We start from the raw sequence: 19,265 nt of genomic DNA, 5'->3' as shown, positions 1-19,265 counted from the left end.
ACACCCTGATGGTAAAATAAACTTGCACATCACATTCTTAAACATATTTAGCAGTAATTCCATCAATACATGGATGTGAGGTTTCACTGGATTGAAGGCATTACTGCTAAATATGTTCAGATTTCCAAATTCTGGCTTAACCTTTAAAACAAACAAGTAAATTGCTTTATTCAAGTAGAAATAGCTAAACATAACCAGACATTCTGAAAGAGCGAGGATAATGTCTGGAATTATCAGCTTGCTTGTAGTGTGTTTAGGATTAATTTAATAGAAGTTCACAATTCAAAAGTTTTCTTCAAGTTCCTCAATTTGTCTTCTTTCAAAACTTTTGGCTCATAAACTGGATTTGAACATCATTAAGTGCCACTCACTAGTGACTGTCTGTTATACTTTTCAATTTGGTAACTCTGAGAAGTGCTCACTGCTTTTATGACCACTTCTAACCTCTTCTTTAAATAGACTTAACAGAGGTGTCCACTGTTCTAGCAATCTAATTACATTTTTAACCAAAGACAGCAATGTATATACACGCTTCAAAAATGGTTTTTTAATTTCAGTTGCATATACAAGTAGTTCTCGACTTTACAAGTTAATTCGTTCCTAGCACGTGCTCGTAAAGCGGGATTTCCCATAGACATAAGGTTAAAAATAGGGATTATGTTCTCAACAATGAAATTAGTTAGCTATGTTTAAACAATGACTGATTTATCAAAAGAAATGAAAATGTAGCCTGTAAAATAAAGCAAATTATAATAATAGAGAAATCATTTCCGACTTACAAATGTTAAAGAATGTTTATTCTTCATCCTCATTATCGACTAAATGCACACTCGTTGATCAATCATTATTGGCTCGGCACTTATTGGTTCGCTGCACAAGGAGTTGTCTTCTTCAGAAATTCTATTAAGAGGAGTTTACTTCCAAGATAATCTTCTCTTTTAATTATAAATTTCACGATTGCATATGTATAAGCATTTTTTAACGGCACACACAAATTGCAACTAACACAATTTGCGTGGAGTAACAAGTTTACGAAGCTTAAAATAAAAGGAATGAAGAGAAGATACTGAAAATTTATTTGTTTTTTTATACAATTGAATATTTCAGTAAAGGGGAAACATATTTCACCACAATAACGTAAAAACTCACACAATTCCAGCTATCGGTATTTTCGCAAATGCAAGAAGATAGAGTTTACAACACATTTATAATTGCTTGAAGTAACAGAAAAGCCCAATAAACCGAAAAGTGCAAATTGTTTTTATTGTTTTATGGTCGTGACCTCCACAAATGTGCTTTAGAAAAATATCACAAAGGCGTTTAAAATTGATTCTTATAACAGAACATATGATGAAGATGAAAGTGTAGTGCATTTTAATGATTTGAATTGGTAACTAATACAATTTACAAACCATGCTCACGACCTTTTATATGGCCTTAAGGTCGCACTCGTGACCTTAAAAATGACATTTTAGAGCGATAAATAGCATTAGTAGAGGCATATGATGCAAGAAAGCAAGCTTATTCAGCATCAGCCAAAAAAAAAAAAAAAACACACCACTCCCATTTCACCCCACCGTTTGCTCAAAATACCTGTCCAGTTGAGCCTTAAATTTGTTTAGGCTATCAACTACAACAAGTGATGGAAGTCGGTTCCACCAACCAACCAACCGCTGGCCAAAGGCAAATTTCCGCACATTTATCCGACATCCGTCCTTCCTCAATTTGAATTTATGCCCTCTGAGTTGATTATTCTGAGCAAGATGAAGAATCCCATTGGCATTGAGCATGCTCAAACCATTCAAAGCCTTATACACCTCTATCAGATCACCTCGCCGGTGCCTAGTCTCCAGACTCTGTAATTTGCAAAACTTAAGCCTTTCTTCGTAAGAGCAACCCTTTGTTCCATTCACTAATCTTGTTGCCCTTCTCTGTACCCGTTCCAGCAGCTCTACATCCTTCTTGAAATGAGGCCTCCAGACCTGTATACAGTACTCAAGATGTGGCCTTCCCATTGCCTTATACAAGGGAATAATCACCTCCTTATCCCTGCTAGAAAAATTCCTGTATATCATTGACAAGACACCATGAGCTATTCTTGCAGCTCGTCTGCACTGCTCAGAGAACTTCATATCTGCCTGCACAATTACCCCCAGGTCCTTTTCATTCTCCACCACTGTCAGTGTAGTACCACAGAGTTGATACGTTGATCTGGGGTTACTGTTACCCAAATGTAGTACTTTACATTTGTCAATGTTAAACTTCATTTGCCACCTCTCAGCCCATCTGTTCAACCTTTCCAGATCCTGTTGCAGCAGCATAGCGTCAGTGGTGTCCTTATTATATAAATATAAATAAATATATAAAATATAAAATATAATATATAAAATATATAAATAGCTTAGTTATACAGCGAAAATTTTAAATTCCGAGATCTTGAAACGCATTACCAAAAAAAAGTGTTATTGGGTTTGCATTACAATATTTTAACGATACGATGGTGTCTCTGAAACTGATTAATATCGTAAAGCGGGGTACACTGTATTGTATATCTATGCAAATGGTTTGGAATGTGGTATTTATGAATGTTTAACATTCATTTTTTGAAATTAATGTTCATATTTTCGATTTTGTTATTGTTATTTGTTATTTTGGTTTTTCAGGAGCATTAGCAACTAAGGCTATATTGCTCCGGGATATGCGGTGGTCATTCCCTGACCTTTCCGCATCCTCCGTATTTGGTGGTGACGGGCTCGAACCCCGGTCTAATCAAGAAGCGTGTGCTACGCACTGCTGCTCCTTCCCACCTGGCTACGGAGGCGCCTTTTTCGATTTTGTTGATACTTGGGGAAAAAAAACTCGTAAAGCGAAAACTCAAACCCGTAAAGTGAAAACTTGTAAAGCGAGAACTGCATGTACCAGCTGAAATTGTTTAAATCTATTTTTAAACTAGTAACTAGTCATAAATCTACTTTTAATGTAGTACCATGACAAGGACAGCATATTACCACCAATGCTCAATCTTCAAAAATTTAATACCCTTGTACTCCAATTTTTATTATGAAGCATATGAAGCATCTTCTCCTCGTCATATGAAGCATCTTCTCCTCGTCATATGAAGCATCTTCTCAACAGTGCCAGAGTCTTTGGATGGAATCTCAAACACTATCTTTTCTTTCCCCATCCATGTAATTTCACGTACAATGATGTTTGTTTTTGTTCTTCCAGTTCTTCCGTATCTTTTTAATTTTGTGGTGATCTATAATTGATGTTTATTTAGTACCTCTATATAAAGAATAAAATTATTATGCAAAAAATAATTTTGCAATTTTTTTTTTTTTTTGTTATTTTAATATTGGTAAATAAATTTCTAAAAAAAATGTACATGTTTGATCGGCATAGTTAAGAGGAAGATTATGCAAAAAATAATTTTGCTATGATATATTTGGACTTCTCTGTACTGGAACGAGTACAGAGAAGAGCAATGAGATTGGTGAATGGAACAAAAGGTTGCTCTTACAAAGAAAGGCTTAAGTTCTGCAAACTGCAGTGTCTGGAGACTACATACCTGTGAGGTGATCTGACTGAGGTGTATAAAGCCTTGAATTGGTTTGAGCAAGCTCAATGCTGATCTTCCTCTTACCCAGATTAGTTGCTTGAGGGAACATAAATTCAAATTGAGGAAAGATAGTTGTAGAATAGATGTGTAGAAATTTGTCTTTAGCCAGTGGGTGGTTTTTTGCTGAAACAAACTTCCATCTGTCGTTGTGGAAGTTGCCAGCTTAAACAAATTCAAGGAAGAACTTGACCAGTGGTTTTCAACAGGGGTGCCAAGTAATTTTGGATTAAGTTACTTAAAAACTTTTTTTTTTTTTTTTTTTTTGAAATTTATATTTATTTAATAATAAAAAAGATGTACGGTGTGCATTGTACCGTATCTTTTTAATTTTGTGGTGATCTATAATTGATGTTTATTTAGTACCTCTATATAAAGAATAAAATTATTATATAAGTATATATAATTTGCAATATGAATTTCAATTTTGTTTATAATTATATTATTATAATACCTATCATATAACATATATTTTTTCAATATCACACACACATGCACGCAAGAGAGAGAGAGAGAGAATCAGATTATTAAATGGTCGAAAACCACTGTATTAAGTATTTCTTTTGGCCTAGGGGTGCGGTCAAAAAATGCCGTGAACTGAGAAACTTTGGGAATATCTGAACTAGACAAGCATTTGGAGTTAATGGATGGATGAAATGGGAAAGTGAATGTTTTTTTTTTTTTTTTTTTGGCTGATGCTATATAAGCTTGCTTTCTTGCATCATATGCCTCTATTAATGTTAATGTTCTATGACAAAAGATGCAAATATCACATTTGCCATCATCACCATGACATGCAATATCCATTTTTGCATTTCTCTATGTACTGCATGGTGGTATTATTCTTATTTGTTTGCAAATGTCTAATTACATTTACTGTTTTCATTTCCTATTGCTTAAAACTGAATTATCACAATCAAAGTTTACAATACACAGAAAACTTTGCATGTCTTCTGAAATTCTTAATATTATTTTTTTTGACACCTGATTGAAAAACATTGATAATTAGCTTTGTATCATAAAATATGATGTAATATCAGAAAATACAGATGACAACCACAGCATACCTGACAGTGTGCTGACCAAAATAACATAAAAACCCACACAATTCCAGCTATTGGTATTTTTGTAAATGCAATAACGTCAAGTTTACTTCCCATTCATAATTGTTTGCACTAATAGAAAAGTCCAGTAAACCGGAAATTGCAAATTCTTTTTATTATTTTATGATCACGAATTCCAGAAATGTGCTTTAGAAAAATATCACAAAGCCGTTCACAAAATTGGTTCTAATAACACAACATATGATAACAATGAAAGTGGAGTGTATTTTAATGATTTGAATTGGAAACTAATACAATTTTCATTATAAAAATGACCTTTTAGAGAGATAAACAGCTTAGTTATATAGTGAAAATTTTAACTTCCGAGGTCTTGGAACAAATAACCAAAAAACAATGTGTTATTGGGTTCAACTCAACATTACGATATTTTCACGATATGATGGTGCCTCTGGAACGGATTAATATCATAAAGCGGGTGTACAATGGATTGTATAGCTACAAGGGTTTGTAATACGGTATTTATGAATGTTTAGCATTCATTTTTTTGCAATTAGTGTTTATATTTTCGATTTTTTGATATTTGGGAGAAGAAAAAAAAAAAACAAAAACAAAAAACATACCTCTTAATCCCGGGAACTCGTAAAGCAAAATCTTATAAAGCAGGAACTGCCTGTGTATATTTTTTCCCCCTTCCTTATTTTCATAAATATTACAAATATATATATATATATATATACTACAACTGTGTTCTGTCAAAATAGAAGTTTCGTCATTTTCATTTATTTTTGCATAACTCTTCATATTTATAAAAAATTTTCACTCTACTGCATTTACAATTACATTGAAGTTTTTTTTTTTTTTTTTTTTTTTGAACATATGAAATGCATAAAATAAATTAACTTTTTAATGAGTTCTCCAGTACTTTTATTTCCTTCATCAATTATATGTATAATTATTCTCTTCACATCTTTTCTGTAAAGTGTTTCTAAAGCTTCAGTTATTCCTTGATCCAAAAGTTGAATGGAGATGTTGTACGTGCAGGGAAGAGAATAAAATTTATACTGCTGTTGCACACTTTTGTAGGTGCTATGCAATTATTTCAAGGAAAAGAAATTTTTTCTCTTCTTTGAAATCAGCTCCTTATTCCACTTTATTAAAAATTCTGAAAATACTCACTTCATCCACACATTTGTTGCTCATAGTGATACACCTCAAAAACATAGTGATACACCTCAATAAGGCATTTGACTTTTCTATAATTTCTATAATTAATATTTCTTTGTTATGAGTACTTTGCATATCACATGTAACCAGAACTGTTACCTGATTTGTAGATTTTTCTGCACTAAGTTAAAGCAACTTATGAATAAACTACTGTCATGAACATTCTAAAATTAACCTAATTACTGTTCACAGATACAATACAATATTATATATTTGCAGAAAGAGGAGAAAAGAGATTCTAACAGATATGTAGTAAAATGATTCTTAAGGCAAAAAATGTAAACACACACACACACACACACTTTATAGTTCCTAGCACCATTTAGCGTGATTGTTTATACAGGTATGTGGATTGTTTATACAAGTATATAACCTTTCTTAAAATTCTTTTGAATGCATCAGTTTTTTCAATTTTATTTCCAACAAACTATGTTTAATTAAACATTAAGTGCTGCTATAAAAGGCAACTTCTTTAGATGCATAAGTTTCAGTAACTTGTTTATTTATATTTGAATGATTTTAAAACTTTGGATATTTAATGACTGCTATATGGCCAATGAAATAAACAAATGATCCTTCAGATACCAAAGTTTGATTTTATCTTGAGCATTAAAGCTCAAGCTTTAATGCTCAAGATTTGAGCATAGTGTTACTTAACACAGCTGAAATTCTACTGTTCACTGAATACATCCTCAATTTATGAATACATCCTGGAGAGAGAGTCAGTCTCCATTCCTGGAGACTGACTCTCTCCAGACTCAGTCCGGGAGAGAAAGCATACCCTAGGATTATGGGTATAAAACAACTGATTATGTTTTCAGTAAAATTACATTTTCTTAAATCACTATTCTTTATCTTACAATTCCCCCTGATGTCTATTTTAAATTAAAATACAGAAGTTAATGCAGTAAGTAAATTTAACAAATGCACAATAAAAGTTGCTACATGAAACTTTTGCAAGCAGTTAACTTGGAATGAAAAACAAGCTGAATTATTATTGATGAAATATTTTCTGTTAGAAGCAAACCAGAATGATTTTGTGCAAAGAAACTACATTTCATTATTCCCTGGGCTACATATTTACTATTTACAACTTTGTTTTATGGGCAACATATAATGTAATTCTGAACTAAATAAACTTTTGACAGATGATTTTACTTGATATAGAATTTAATATAAAAATGCTCTTTACTAAAAAAGTATTGAAATAGTAACTATACCATGTTAAACCATTATGCGAGAATTGAAACTGCTTGGATGAATTCATGCAAGTAAAGGGCAGTAGGGAGGTAAATATTAACTGAATGAAATAACATTTCAAAGGCCCAATTGATAAATAATCCCCACTCCACCAATAAAAAGCCATGAGCATGCATTATAAGAACTGAAGTTATATATATACTGTGTTTTAATATTAACAGGTGAACTTCAAAAAATAGAAGGAAAAAAAAAAAAAAAAAAAAGAATAATAATAAATAAATGATGCATGCAATATAGTAGTGTAAAAGGTTTTATACTCTGTGAGTTAAAATGAAGCATATGGGCAAAAATATACCATGCTTAGAAAAGATGGGAGAGAAAAAAAAAAAAAAAAACACGGACAAAATATGCCAATTGAATAACTCACCAATTACTGATAACTCACCTGCCCTGTACCAAAAATCAGCTTTATTTTCAGTGTGTCGTGAATCAGCAGTTGTTTACAGAAACTTGGATAAAGAATGTATATTTTAATGATCTCCATATTTACTTTCAAATTTCAATTAATACATTTTTTTATATAATTATAAAAATGCTGGGAACTTTTTTTTATTTCACTAGAATAATAAAGCAATGCCAAAAAATTGATAAATACTAAACTGTTAAATACTATAATTTTGTGCTTGGTCTCAAGATGGCATCTGTGAAATAATACGTGTTTTATTATTAATAAATGAAAAATCAACATTGTTTAAAAAGGGTTGAGATATACAGTGAATTGTTGTCAATTATTATTGATTAATTGTGGTAACTATACATTAAAACCATTCTTTATTCAGGTGCTGAAATTTTTTTAAAGAAAATTTTACAATATTTCCCTTCTACCCTTAGTAATTAGTAAGAATTACTGTCCGAAGGATATTTTTATGGAATTCTATCTGTTTCATATCAATTTTTCTGCCTAAAGTGAAATACAATAGGAGTAATTTTATAGAAAAGTAACAAAATGTAACATGCATATATAAAGAATTTTTTTTTCTCCCTCTCCTTTTCCCCATTATATATATATAAAGTTAGCGTTTTTTTTTTACAGTTTTGGCATGAAATTTTTACAGCCGGATGCCCTTCCTGATGCCAACCCTCACCGTTTATCTGGGTTGGGGATATGCGGTGGTCATTCCTTGACCTTCCGCATCCTCCGTATTTGGAGGTCATGGGCTTGAACTTCAGTCTAATCAAGAAGTGTGTGCTACGCACTGCTGTGGCTGCCCACCTGGCTACAGAGGCGCCATGCATATATAAAGAATGAGTGAAAGTAAATCGATGAGAACGGTTAATAAATCTGTCGAAAACATTCAACAAATTTCTAATTACTTTTATGTATTAATAATTATTTATTATCTAACAATAACATCTTTTTTTTATAAAAAAAAAACAGCAATAAGTAACTGCTGAGTTCTTTATATATAAAAGATTAAATAGACAAATTTTCAGGCAAACATCAAAACATATAATATATAAAATATTATTGTAAACAGAAACTGTTTAATTATCTTAAATGCTTCAAGCTGTCACCCTACAAATAGCTTATAGTGCTGTTATCATGGAAATAGCATACAGTGTGCTGACATCCTGCAAAAATGAACCATACTAATAACTCAACATTTCATAATCTCAGTGGCGTAGCTACCATGTAGACAGGCAAGGCAAGCCTCCAGGCCCTTTAGGGACCTGGAGTCTTTGGCTGTCTCCTGTTTTCGCAATTTTCATTAATTAAGTAGGGGCCCGTGAACATGTTCTTTACCTCCGGGCCCGAAGAGGGTAGCTACGCTAGTGCACAATCTCATTAAGAGAGAAAAAGAAAAGGACATGGCAAAACATTTATCTGAGGTGATGGACAGCCTATATGTGTGGAAAATCTGTATAATAATATTAAGTTCATCAAAAGAAGAACAGAGTAACATTTACTTGGGAAAGTACACAGCTACACAGAAAAGTTTAGAGTATGGGCAATCAAACTGCACAGTATATACAGCTCTGACCCCTTCAAATAAAACCACCACTACGGGTGGGGATTGTTTCATACCACTAACTGGTAGATGTCCATAAACTTCATTTAAGCAATAAGTCAGCCTTAAAAGGTTTCCTTAACTGCGCCAAGCTTGTTGATTTTGCAAAGATCTTAGAAAAGTTAAATGATATTTCAACTGGCAGTTCCCGCAACAATAACAGGTGATATAAAAAAAAACTAAGAAAGCTGGATATCACATTTTTTGCAATATGACCACTATAAAATGAACATTGTTAGAAACAGCAGTCTTCACAGAGAGTAAACACATGTACAAGGACAATGCATGTATTGAATTAAATCCATTGCAGTTACCATGGCTGCAACAAAAATTCAAGTTAATTAACAACAGTTCTTGTGATAGTTTTTAATGAAAGAGACCATGCAGCCATGAAAATATGGAGACTACTGGCAATTATATATGAAGAATATATAGGTATCCGATAATCATTGGATAACTATACGGACTTTGTTCGAAGGATGCCATCTAACAAACTGAATAAATAAAATAGATCGAATAATCTGGATCAAACGTTAAAATTATTTATTAATATATTAAAGTACCCTCAAGTTAGATATTTTCAAGCTACTGCTTTGTAATATGGGGGTTTCAGCCTTCTATCCAAGGTAGTATTCTGCTTAGTAGATTTAGGCTATGATTTCTAAAACTAATTCTCCCAATACGATGAATATAAGTTTACTATTAATTTTTTTTTAAATTTAGTTTATAAAACTTAAAACCTTTTCACTCAGATTTTCCCAAGCTGAAACCCTGCTGTACAAATATCTGGTGATTAACAGTAACAAGCTTACCTCATCCCCTCTCCACAGGCGGCTATCTTGATTTTTAAATGGTGTTCTTTTTTTGTTTCCACCATCTGCGAATTTTACAAGCATTGGCTCTTTTGATCCTGAAATATTAAATATATAAAGTTAAACTTTAAGGCCTCAGTATTAAATAATACTGAGACCTTAAAGAAAACAGAAGTGCATTGTCAACATAACATAAGCATCTTATTCTATTTTCATCATTTCATAACTTTGTAAGATATGGATTAACCTACTGCCCACTTTTGAATGAAGTTGTCAATTATTTGCCATTCTTCAGTCAACACTTCAGTCAGAATGAAGTTGATGTCAATCATTTGTCATTCAATTGAAGTCATTCTTTAAGCCTGAGAGAAGTTTTGGGTGCACCACCCCAGACGTGGGAATATAATTCCGCAGTAGGACAGATTTAAGATTTGTACTGAGTGAATAGTTGTTTAGAGGAAAAGTAATACCAAGAGCAAAAGGGAAAACCCAGATATTGGAATGCAGAAGAAGCAACAACAATTGAAATGTGTTTAGGCCAAGACATAGTAAGAGGTCAGGGTAATTCCTAATAGAGATATGCAATCTTTTCTAGAAATCTGATTGCCGTGATAAGCACAGGAGCAGTAGATTCCTTTTTCCAAGATATGATATAAGACAGAACTGAGTTTTAAAGCAATTGAAATTAACCAAGTCATCTCTGTCCCACCAGAGAATTACCTGAAGATCAGCATCTCCAGGTAATTATCTAGTGGGCATAGTGTTACTTATTTGGGTATGAATCAGTAGATATCCATATAACATTAATTATGCAGATTGCTCTGGTATCAAACACCTTTTCAATGTCAAAACACACAGCAACTTGGGATGCCAATTTTATGAAGGCATTTCTTATTCTGCTCGCATTTTTACTAGCATGTCTAGTAACGACTGCATTTTCTTTATTCCCAATTGAGCTAAACAGAAAGTATTATTATCTTCTAAGGACCATGTGGGCCTCTTGTTAACCATGCTTTCCAGAACACTGCTAGTCAGGGCTATAGTTAGTTCAATCCAAACAATAAGCGTTTGGATTATAGGCATCCTTCCCAGGTTTTTGGAAAGTGATTACTTACTAATATATGGTATGTGATTGGGTTGCAGAGGTGAACTGGCCATAAGACTTGGGGAAACCCCGGTGAACAAGAGGAGGCTGGTATGATTTTGGCCATAAACACTAGCAGAAGGATGCTACAAGTTTTCCCTGGTAAGAATTTTTGACTCATTCTGACTCTGTTGGGTTGGAATGCATTTTTCATATAGATCATATTGTACAGACAGAGTAAGAATGCATTTAAGGACTTTTAACTGATTTATCATCATGTAATATAGATTACACATCTATTGCATTTTGTCTAGAAGCATTTGTAAGAATTTGTATAGCATTAGCATTAATTAGTAGGGCATATGATGCAAGAAAGCATCAGCCAAAAAGACAAACAAAAAAAATAAATAAATAAAAATAACACTTCCCATTTTCACCCCAACTGTTTGTCTATTTCTGCCTTGAACTTATTTAAGTTTCTGACCTCCATTACAACAATTGGAAGTTTGTTCCAACTATCAACCACCCACTAACTAAAGGTGAATTTCTGTACATCTATTCTACAATTGTCTTTCCTCAATTTGAATTTATGCCCCCCTCAGGTGATTAATCTGAGCAAAAGGAAAAATTCTACTAGCATTGAGCTTGTTCAAACCACTCAAAGCTATATACACCTCAATTAGCTCACCCCGCAGGTGCCTAGTCTCCAGAAGCTGCAATTTGCAGAACTAACCTTTCTTTGTAATCCCAACACTTTGTTACCCTCACCAATCTCATTGCCCTTCTCTACTTGTTCTAGCAGCTCTACATCTTTCCTAAAATGAGGCCACCAGACTGGTATACAGTACTCAAGGTTTGGCCTGACCACTCCTTATACAAAGGGATAATCCCCTCCTTCCTTGTCGCTTCTAGCAAAATTCCTAAATATCATTGACAAAACTCCGTGACCTGCTCTGGCAACCAGTCTACACTGCTATGAGAACTTCATATCTGACTGCACAATTCCTCCCAGGTCTTTTTCATTCTTTACTTCCCCTAAGAGTAGTACAGCACATTTGGTACATTTCTCTTGGGTTACTTCTACCCATATGCAGTACTTTGCTGCATTTGTCAATGTTAAACCTTAGTTGCCACTTCTCAGTCCATCTGCCTAACTTTTCTAGATCCTGTTGCAGTAGCATACTATCTTTACTGTCATTAACAATCCTGCCAACCTTTGTATCATCTGCAAATTTGGACATGAACCCTGGTACACCTTCATTGATATTATTAATAAATACAGAAAACAACAATAGGCCCAACATGAACCTTGGGTGGGGGGAAACTCCACTAGTCCATTAAGAGAATTGTCCACTGACTTCTCCCACTCAACCATCCCTTTATCCATTGTAGCAACTTGCCTTTTATGCCATACTTCTCCAATTTGTACAGTTGTCTTCCATGTGCCACAGTATCAAAAGCTTTCCTAAAATCCAAGTACATGATAGTTTAAGTTATCATAAATGGTACATTATATTCCTTGTTTTTTAAGAAGTTTAGTTTAAGCTACTCAGCTTCCTTTTTCCTTGGTGCATCATGGCAAATTAAGCATTATACATCAAGTTCAACACTAAAATGCATTATAAATAGATTATCGCATAAAAATAAAAATGTATAAAAGTGTATAAAGCAAGAAAAAAGCCTAAAAACAAATATAACTTTCTTTCTTTCTTTCTTATTTTTTTTATGAAATTGGAACCTATAGTACTTCACATTGTGTGTCGGCTGAAGGTTGAGAAAGATACTTGCTGACATTACACTTGAATTTTTGTAGACTCTAATTTTAAGGAAATGTTGTGAAAGGAGGGTCTTCAAGAAAATGGAAGTTCAAAGAATAAATGAAAAAGAAGAAAAGCTGGTTTGTGTTTTAAGGTGGTAGATGACTCTCATCAACTGGTGCAATACCACCACTTTGCTTATTAGAGGCCTGAAGTGGTGAATCCCAGGTTTAGTCTCTATTTCAAAGTTTCTGGCATCCACCCCCCATACTTCTCATTCAACCCATGCACGGTACTAAGTACTATAGGTCTTGATACCTTTCACGTTTGGGGTTTTCATAAAAAAAAAAAAAAAAAAAAAAAAATGAGGGAAACAATAAAAGGATAATGACTGGTTGCAGCTTATGTTTGGATTGGTTTCAAAGAGAGTGAGAGGGATAAGTATAGATTCAGAACAACAGTGTTCACAGAAGTATCTACAGGAAAGGCATGCAGTAGAAATAGTCTAAGAGACAGAGAGAGGAGAGAGAATTTGTCAGAGATGGCTCCTTAAAAATCTAACTACCAACTTTTGATTAGAGCCAAGAACCCTGAGAGAAGTTATGACAGCACCACCCCAGATGTGGAAACAAAATTCCACAATAGGGCAAATTTGAGATTTGTACAGAGTGAGTAGCTGTTTAGAAGAAAAAGAATACCCAGTGGAAGCAATATTGTGATGTGCTTATGACGAGAGAGAGAGATATTAGAATTCAGGGTAATCCCTAATAGACATATGTGATGTTGTCTAAAAATCTGAGTGTCGTCGAAGATAGGCATGGAAACAGAAGAATCCTTTTTGCGAGATATAACACAGGACTGCTTTAGAAGAATTTAAATTAAATTATCTTTGCCTCATTGGAGGATTATGTGCAGATCAGCATTTAAGAAACTGGTAATGGATATACAAGAACTTGAGGCTGTTTGTGCAGGGCAAGATTTGTGAAACAGGAAGGTGGATTGCAATATTCTACCATCAGCAAAAATTGGATAGGATTTCCAGTCAAATGAAAGGTCATTAAAATACAACAGGAAAAGAGTGGGAGAAAGAATTTTGTTGATAAGATTTGAAAAATGTTGACAACAGAAGATTTAAAACAGTAATCCAACCAAGTAAAAGAAGAAGAGAAAACTCAAAGATCATCCCATTTTGCATTATTGTAATGCCAAACGCAAAGTTGAGAATGTAAATGAGAGAAAGGCTCCTTCAGAGAAGAGACCATCACCAAGTTGTGATCTAAGGTGTACTGTGTACTTGGAAGGGTTATTTTTGAGAAAAGTTCAAGAGCATTTGCTGTGTGGTTAGGACTGTCTGGTATTCTGTAGGTAAATGAATATTATGTGTGAGGGTGAAAACAAGAATGTAAAACGGGATGACCTGCGAGATTTCTGTTCTTCTTTTCCTTGGTTGAATAACTGGTTTACATCTTGTGATGTCAATGTTTCTTCAGATTGTGTCAGTGAATTGTCATAATTGTATCACAGATTGACACAATCTGTGATACAATTATCACAGATTGTGTCAGTGATGCTTTGTTAGTAATTGCGAAAGCCTCAGCATCTCAACCAGCTGGGTCTGTATGAGTAGAAAATGGAAGCAGACTGGACTTAAAAACATTAAAATCACTGAGGAAAATTACCTCACTGTTAGGAAAGTTGGACTGGAGAAAGTCAAATTTCAAAGAAAAGAAGTCAAAGGGTTCCAAGTGATTAGTAAAGTTTGGAGAACAGAGGGAACAGATAAATTTTACAGAATGGAGTAGAGAGATTTTAAGCCAGAGAAGATCAAAAAGAGAAGATTCCAAATTACTAAGTCCTTGACAGGAAATATCACAGTGAACATATGTATAGGTACCATATCTTCAAAGTGAAAGATATCATACAGCTAATAATCAAGACAAATGAGATGAGCAGTGATTGGATCAACTGATAAATGGAATTCTGTAAGAAAAAGTGGGGCAGGGATGGCAAACTAAGTGGATATGGACATCATTGAGAACTGAGACCATGCATATTTGTGAAATGAATGGGGGGTGGAATTTGAGAAGTTTAGATTTTTTGCAGTTACGTATGTTCTATTTGTTTCACTGTCCATGATGTATTTAGTAGTAAATGTGGGGAGGACATATTGTATGAAATAATGAAATTTTTGGAATATATCCAACTCCTTCACATAACGTAACCTCGACAATTCCCCCTCCCCCCACATAAGCACTACTCAGACTCCCTCCAGTGAAATCTGGCTTATTAGAAGCAGCGAGATTATAGTAATAGTATTCACCATATTATAGTACAAGGAAGCTACAGGCTTTTGCTGGAGTAGCAAAAAAAAAAAAAAAAAACCACCCAAAAATAAATAAATAATAAAAAAAGTACATAAGAAAATACAAATTATATGCTTTCCTCCTCAAGAAACTATTCAGTTAAACTCTGAATTCATTCAAACTGTCAGCCTCAACTACCTATGAGGGCAACTTGTTCGAGCAATCAATGCCTCGCTGACTAAAAGAAAACTTCCTACAATCTAATACATATAAACCTCAATCCCCTGTAATTTGAATTTATGGCCCCTAGTTCCAGAATCCATTATAACATTGAGAATTCCACCTTCATTCATTTTACTAATCCTGCTCAGAGCCTTATAAACCTCAATCAGGTCACTGAGAGGTGCCTGGTTGGAAAACTCTGTAGCCCACATGATCGGAATGTCTTCAATCCTCCAATAAGCAAAGTTGTAGTATTGCGCCAGTTGATAAGAGTCATCTACCACTTAATACTCCCTGTTAACATGGATGGACAGTATTCCTCGGAGTGGTGTGGATACCACACCTGGGGTTACTTCTACCCACTTCTATGGATAGAAGTATCCCCAGAGGAACATACCAACTGTGTGGTACTACACTTAGGGTGGTAGAAAATGAAAAAGACCTGTGAGTAATTGTGCAGTCTGTAAGAGAGCGTTATAGTGATCTGTGACAGCGTTATAGTCAGATATGGGTTATAATATAAGAACAGCGTTATAGCGAACCACGTTATAATGGGGGCCTGCTGTATATGCAATTTTTTTTTTTTTTTTTGGAATAGTTAAGAGCTTAATGCCTTGAGCCCAGAAAAGTGTAAGTACTTCCCTGGTAAAAAGTGTATACTACATTAAAACATTCTCAAGGTACTCCCCCTCCTTTTTTCAAAAGGACTGAGAAAGGGTGGATCCTAAACAAACTTGGAAAGATCTGTGGGACAAAAAGTTCATAACAAAAATAGGAATATGACCTAGATGAATGCCATAAAAGTCTTTTAAAATATCAAAGAACATAGACACTAGGTGTTCTCATTTAAGGAAAGCATTTCGGATGGAAGTTTCAATCTAATTATATGGTGCAAGGTAGACCTGTTCCTTTGGAAGTTATACTGAATACGAGAGAGAGAGAGAGAGAGAGAGAGAGAGAGAGAGAGAGAGAGAGAGAGAGAGAGAGCGCGCGCACCATTTCTTTCTAAATATCACATAAAAGAAGCACTGATCATTCTTTCCAATGACCAGATTCTCTCCAAAAATGTTGATAAACACAACTAGTCAGTGCAACAGGATGATAGTTGGAATTCTGGGATCTTTTACTGGTTCAGGAATGGCAAAGTTAATTGCTTTGTACCAGAAGTCTGAAAACTACTCTTTAAGATAGTCTGTTCTGTTATATAGGAATAGCAGGTGATCCAGCTATTTTGGTGGAAGGTATTGAAGCATTTTGTAATTGCATAGTCAGGTCCAACAGCACTTGCATTCATAACAGTTAGAGATGATTTTACTCTTGAATGGTAAAAGGCTCACAATAAGAATTAAAGTTCTTTAAGTACCTGTTTTTTATTTTTCTCTCTTTGGAACTTTGGAAAACAATGGTTTTGCAGAGATATAAAAAGTTTTGCCAAGAGTTACAGCTGAATCTGCAATAGCACATCTGCTAAAATCGAAGATCAATAAAGGCCATTATATATATTTTCCCTTCATTTTCCAGATTTGGTCCCAGACAAACTTAGTGCTGGCTGACTGGGAAATAGATGATGTAAATGGATCCAAGATTCCTTTTGGCCATGACAGTGAATTTAGCATGCTTTGGCTTGGCTTGTGCACATTTAAAAGCTATGATATTAGTAATGGAAAGATATCACCAGAATATCCCCCAGAGCTAGCTTTGTTTTGAGCCTTTTGCTGCTGTGCAATCCATTTGAGAAAATTCCAAAAATGTTTGATATTTTTGCAATTTTAACTGCAGCTGTATAGATAATCAATATTTCCTATAATGTACATCACTGCATCAGGTTTAGAATGACTGCAGAGATATTAAACTCTGCCAGATGTTAGACAACATTCCAATCAGCCTGACCAATTTTCTATCATGGTAACCTAAAAGGAAGATACGGTCTCTCACTAAGTAGGGTAGTTAGCACATGGATGTGATCTCCCCAATTAAGTGAAGGAAGGAGAGAAGGGAATCAAATAGAACGATCAACAGCAGAAAAAGAACAGGCATGGAGAAGGTATCAGTTCCAATATTTAGAAGGAAGAAATGATTGCCACTGAGCATATGCTATATGGCTTATTCCCCTCTACTAATGTCAGCACTACCCCCACAAGGTGTTATTGTTCACTGAATGAATTTGTTAGCAACTGCTAACAAGTTCATCAAGGTTTCTCTGGGAGACATCAGTCCCTGCTGGCAAACAGATGGAGAAGATCGTTAATAAAAATCCCATTATGAAGTGAACTGCTCTGCCCTACAATAATTAAATAGCAAAGGCTGAAATGGAGTCTGGTTGCCCATAAGGACTGCAATTCCTCCATTAGCAGGGCTATCTACACATCTATGCTTACAAATGATAGAGGGATTATGCATGGTGTGGTCACCATTTGCTTTCATATAAGTCTCCTGCAATCAAAAGAAAAATTTTGCAGGAGGGCCTTGATGTTATCAGAATCCACAGCAATTCCAACAAGGAATTTAGCATTATTTGGGCTTGGTAAGGGCTTGTTTACCTCAGCCTTGTTGGATTTATCCTTTTTGGAAAAATAAAGGAAATGACCATTGTCCATCTTAGGAAAAATATAAAAGATTGAATCATCTGGTATAACTCCCTGGCACCAACATTCATTTTTTTTTTTGTGTCACAGAGGATAGTTCAGATTTTTGCAGCCCCTCCCCCTTTTCAACTAGATTTTGAGGGTGCAGTAAAAGGTACAGAATTGGCAGCTGATTGGTCCTTTTGTACAGGATTTTATAAGCTTAGCAAGTAGTGTACAATGGGAATAAATGAATCTTTGTGTAGTATAATCATTTCAGTTCCAATGGAACATTTCCCTGCAACATTCTGAACATACAAGGGTTTGTCGTATTTACAAATTTTACTTTTTTCGTGCCTCTGCCTTAAGTTTCTGTATTTATTTTCTGCCTTTCACCTCTGATATGATCACAAGTACACAGGATGCTCTCCTTGGCAGTTAATGTAGGTGTGTTTTGTAGCTGAACATGATGTTATTTCCATATCAAGCACAGGCAAAGGCACGATAACAGCTCATTTGCAAGTGCCCATATTTTTGGCACTTAAAGCAAAATAGTGGATAAATGCATTTGCATTACTGGGCAGTGCCAGTATCCAGCTGTGATCGAATATGGAGCCAGTGGCATGCTGAAAGTAACGATGAGGATGATTAGATTCAAATCCCTACATACGGATATATTTGTTTGCAGCTGTCACTGCTTGTGTTTTCAATTCAGAACAGATTTCCTTTAATCCCATTCTGTTGTAATGCCTTAGGATGAGCTGAGTGTGTTATAGTAACTAGTATTCTGCCAACAGAGGTGGCTTGAAGTTGTTCTCAGTGTTTTCTGATTTTGTTTCAAGGATATCCCGAAAAATGCAGCCATTTTAGAGATTTTGGAGAGCCTGCCAACCCTTGTGAACAAAGGAGACATTTTTCCTATAGCGTTATCACCAGTGAAATGAATTTTAAGGTTATCAGTGTTGGACGTGATAGGTCTCAGTTCTGGGCCTTTTGGCTGAAGTGATGGCATCTGTTTCAGAGCCAATAATTTATGGCAGAGACCTTGATTTACTCCCTGAAGAATAATTTATCATGATTCTGATAAGTTAAGGGTTCATGGAATTTGTTTTGTTTCAGTGCCTGGGCTCTCCAGCCAACAAGGGGCACAAAAGGCACACCCCCTACCGAAATGATTCTTGGCAAGATGTTGCAGGATTGCCAGTCTTGTCAAAGCAGGGCTTCCTCAACCACCAGGATCGGCGCCTGCATAGCCAGGTGGGCAGGAGCAGCAGTGCGTAGCACACACTTATTGATTAAACCGGGGTTCGAACCCGTGGCCACCAAATACGGAGGATGCGGAAAGGTCAG

At 34.9% G+C, this 19,265-nt stretch overlaps 1 protein-coding gene across 6 annotated transcripts in view; it reads right to left on the bottom strand.

The window, feature by feature from the left end:
* The window catches only part of LOC150091241 (RNA-binding motif, single-stranded-interacting protein 2-like), a 662,097-nt gene that overhangs the window by 155,285 nt on the left and 487,547 nt on the right, over positions 1-19,265 (bottom strand). For all 6 annotated transcript variants that reach the window (XM_090374864.1, XM_090374859.1, XM_090374866.1 and 3 more), the window contains one exon: positions 9,986-10,083. In XM_090374864.1, coding sequence (XP_090230990.1) covers positions 9,986-10,083 — 98 coding nt within the window. The remainder of the gene's footprint in view (positions 1-9,985; positions 10,084-19,265) is intronic.

This window comes from Mastigoproctus giganteus, chromosome 1, assembly GCF_048544385.1.
Source record: "Mastigoproctus giganteus isolate SK-2022 chromosome 1, ASM4854438v1, whole genome shotgun sequence".
NCBI classification, from domain to species: Eukaryota; Metazoa; Arthropoda; class Arachnida; order Uropygi; family Thelyphonidae; genus Mastigoproctus; species Mastigoproctus giganteus.
The sequence above is the reverse complement of the archived record's forward strand: the minus strand, read 5'-3'. Positions and strand labels throughout refer to the sequence as shown.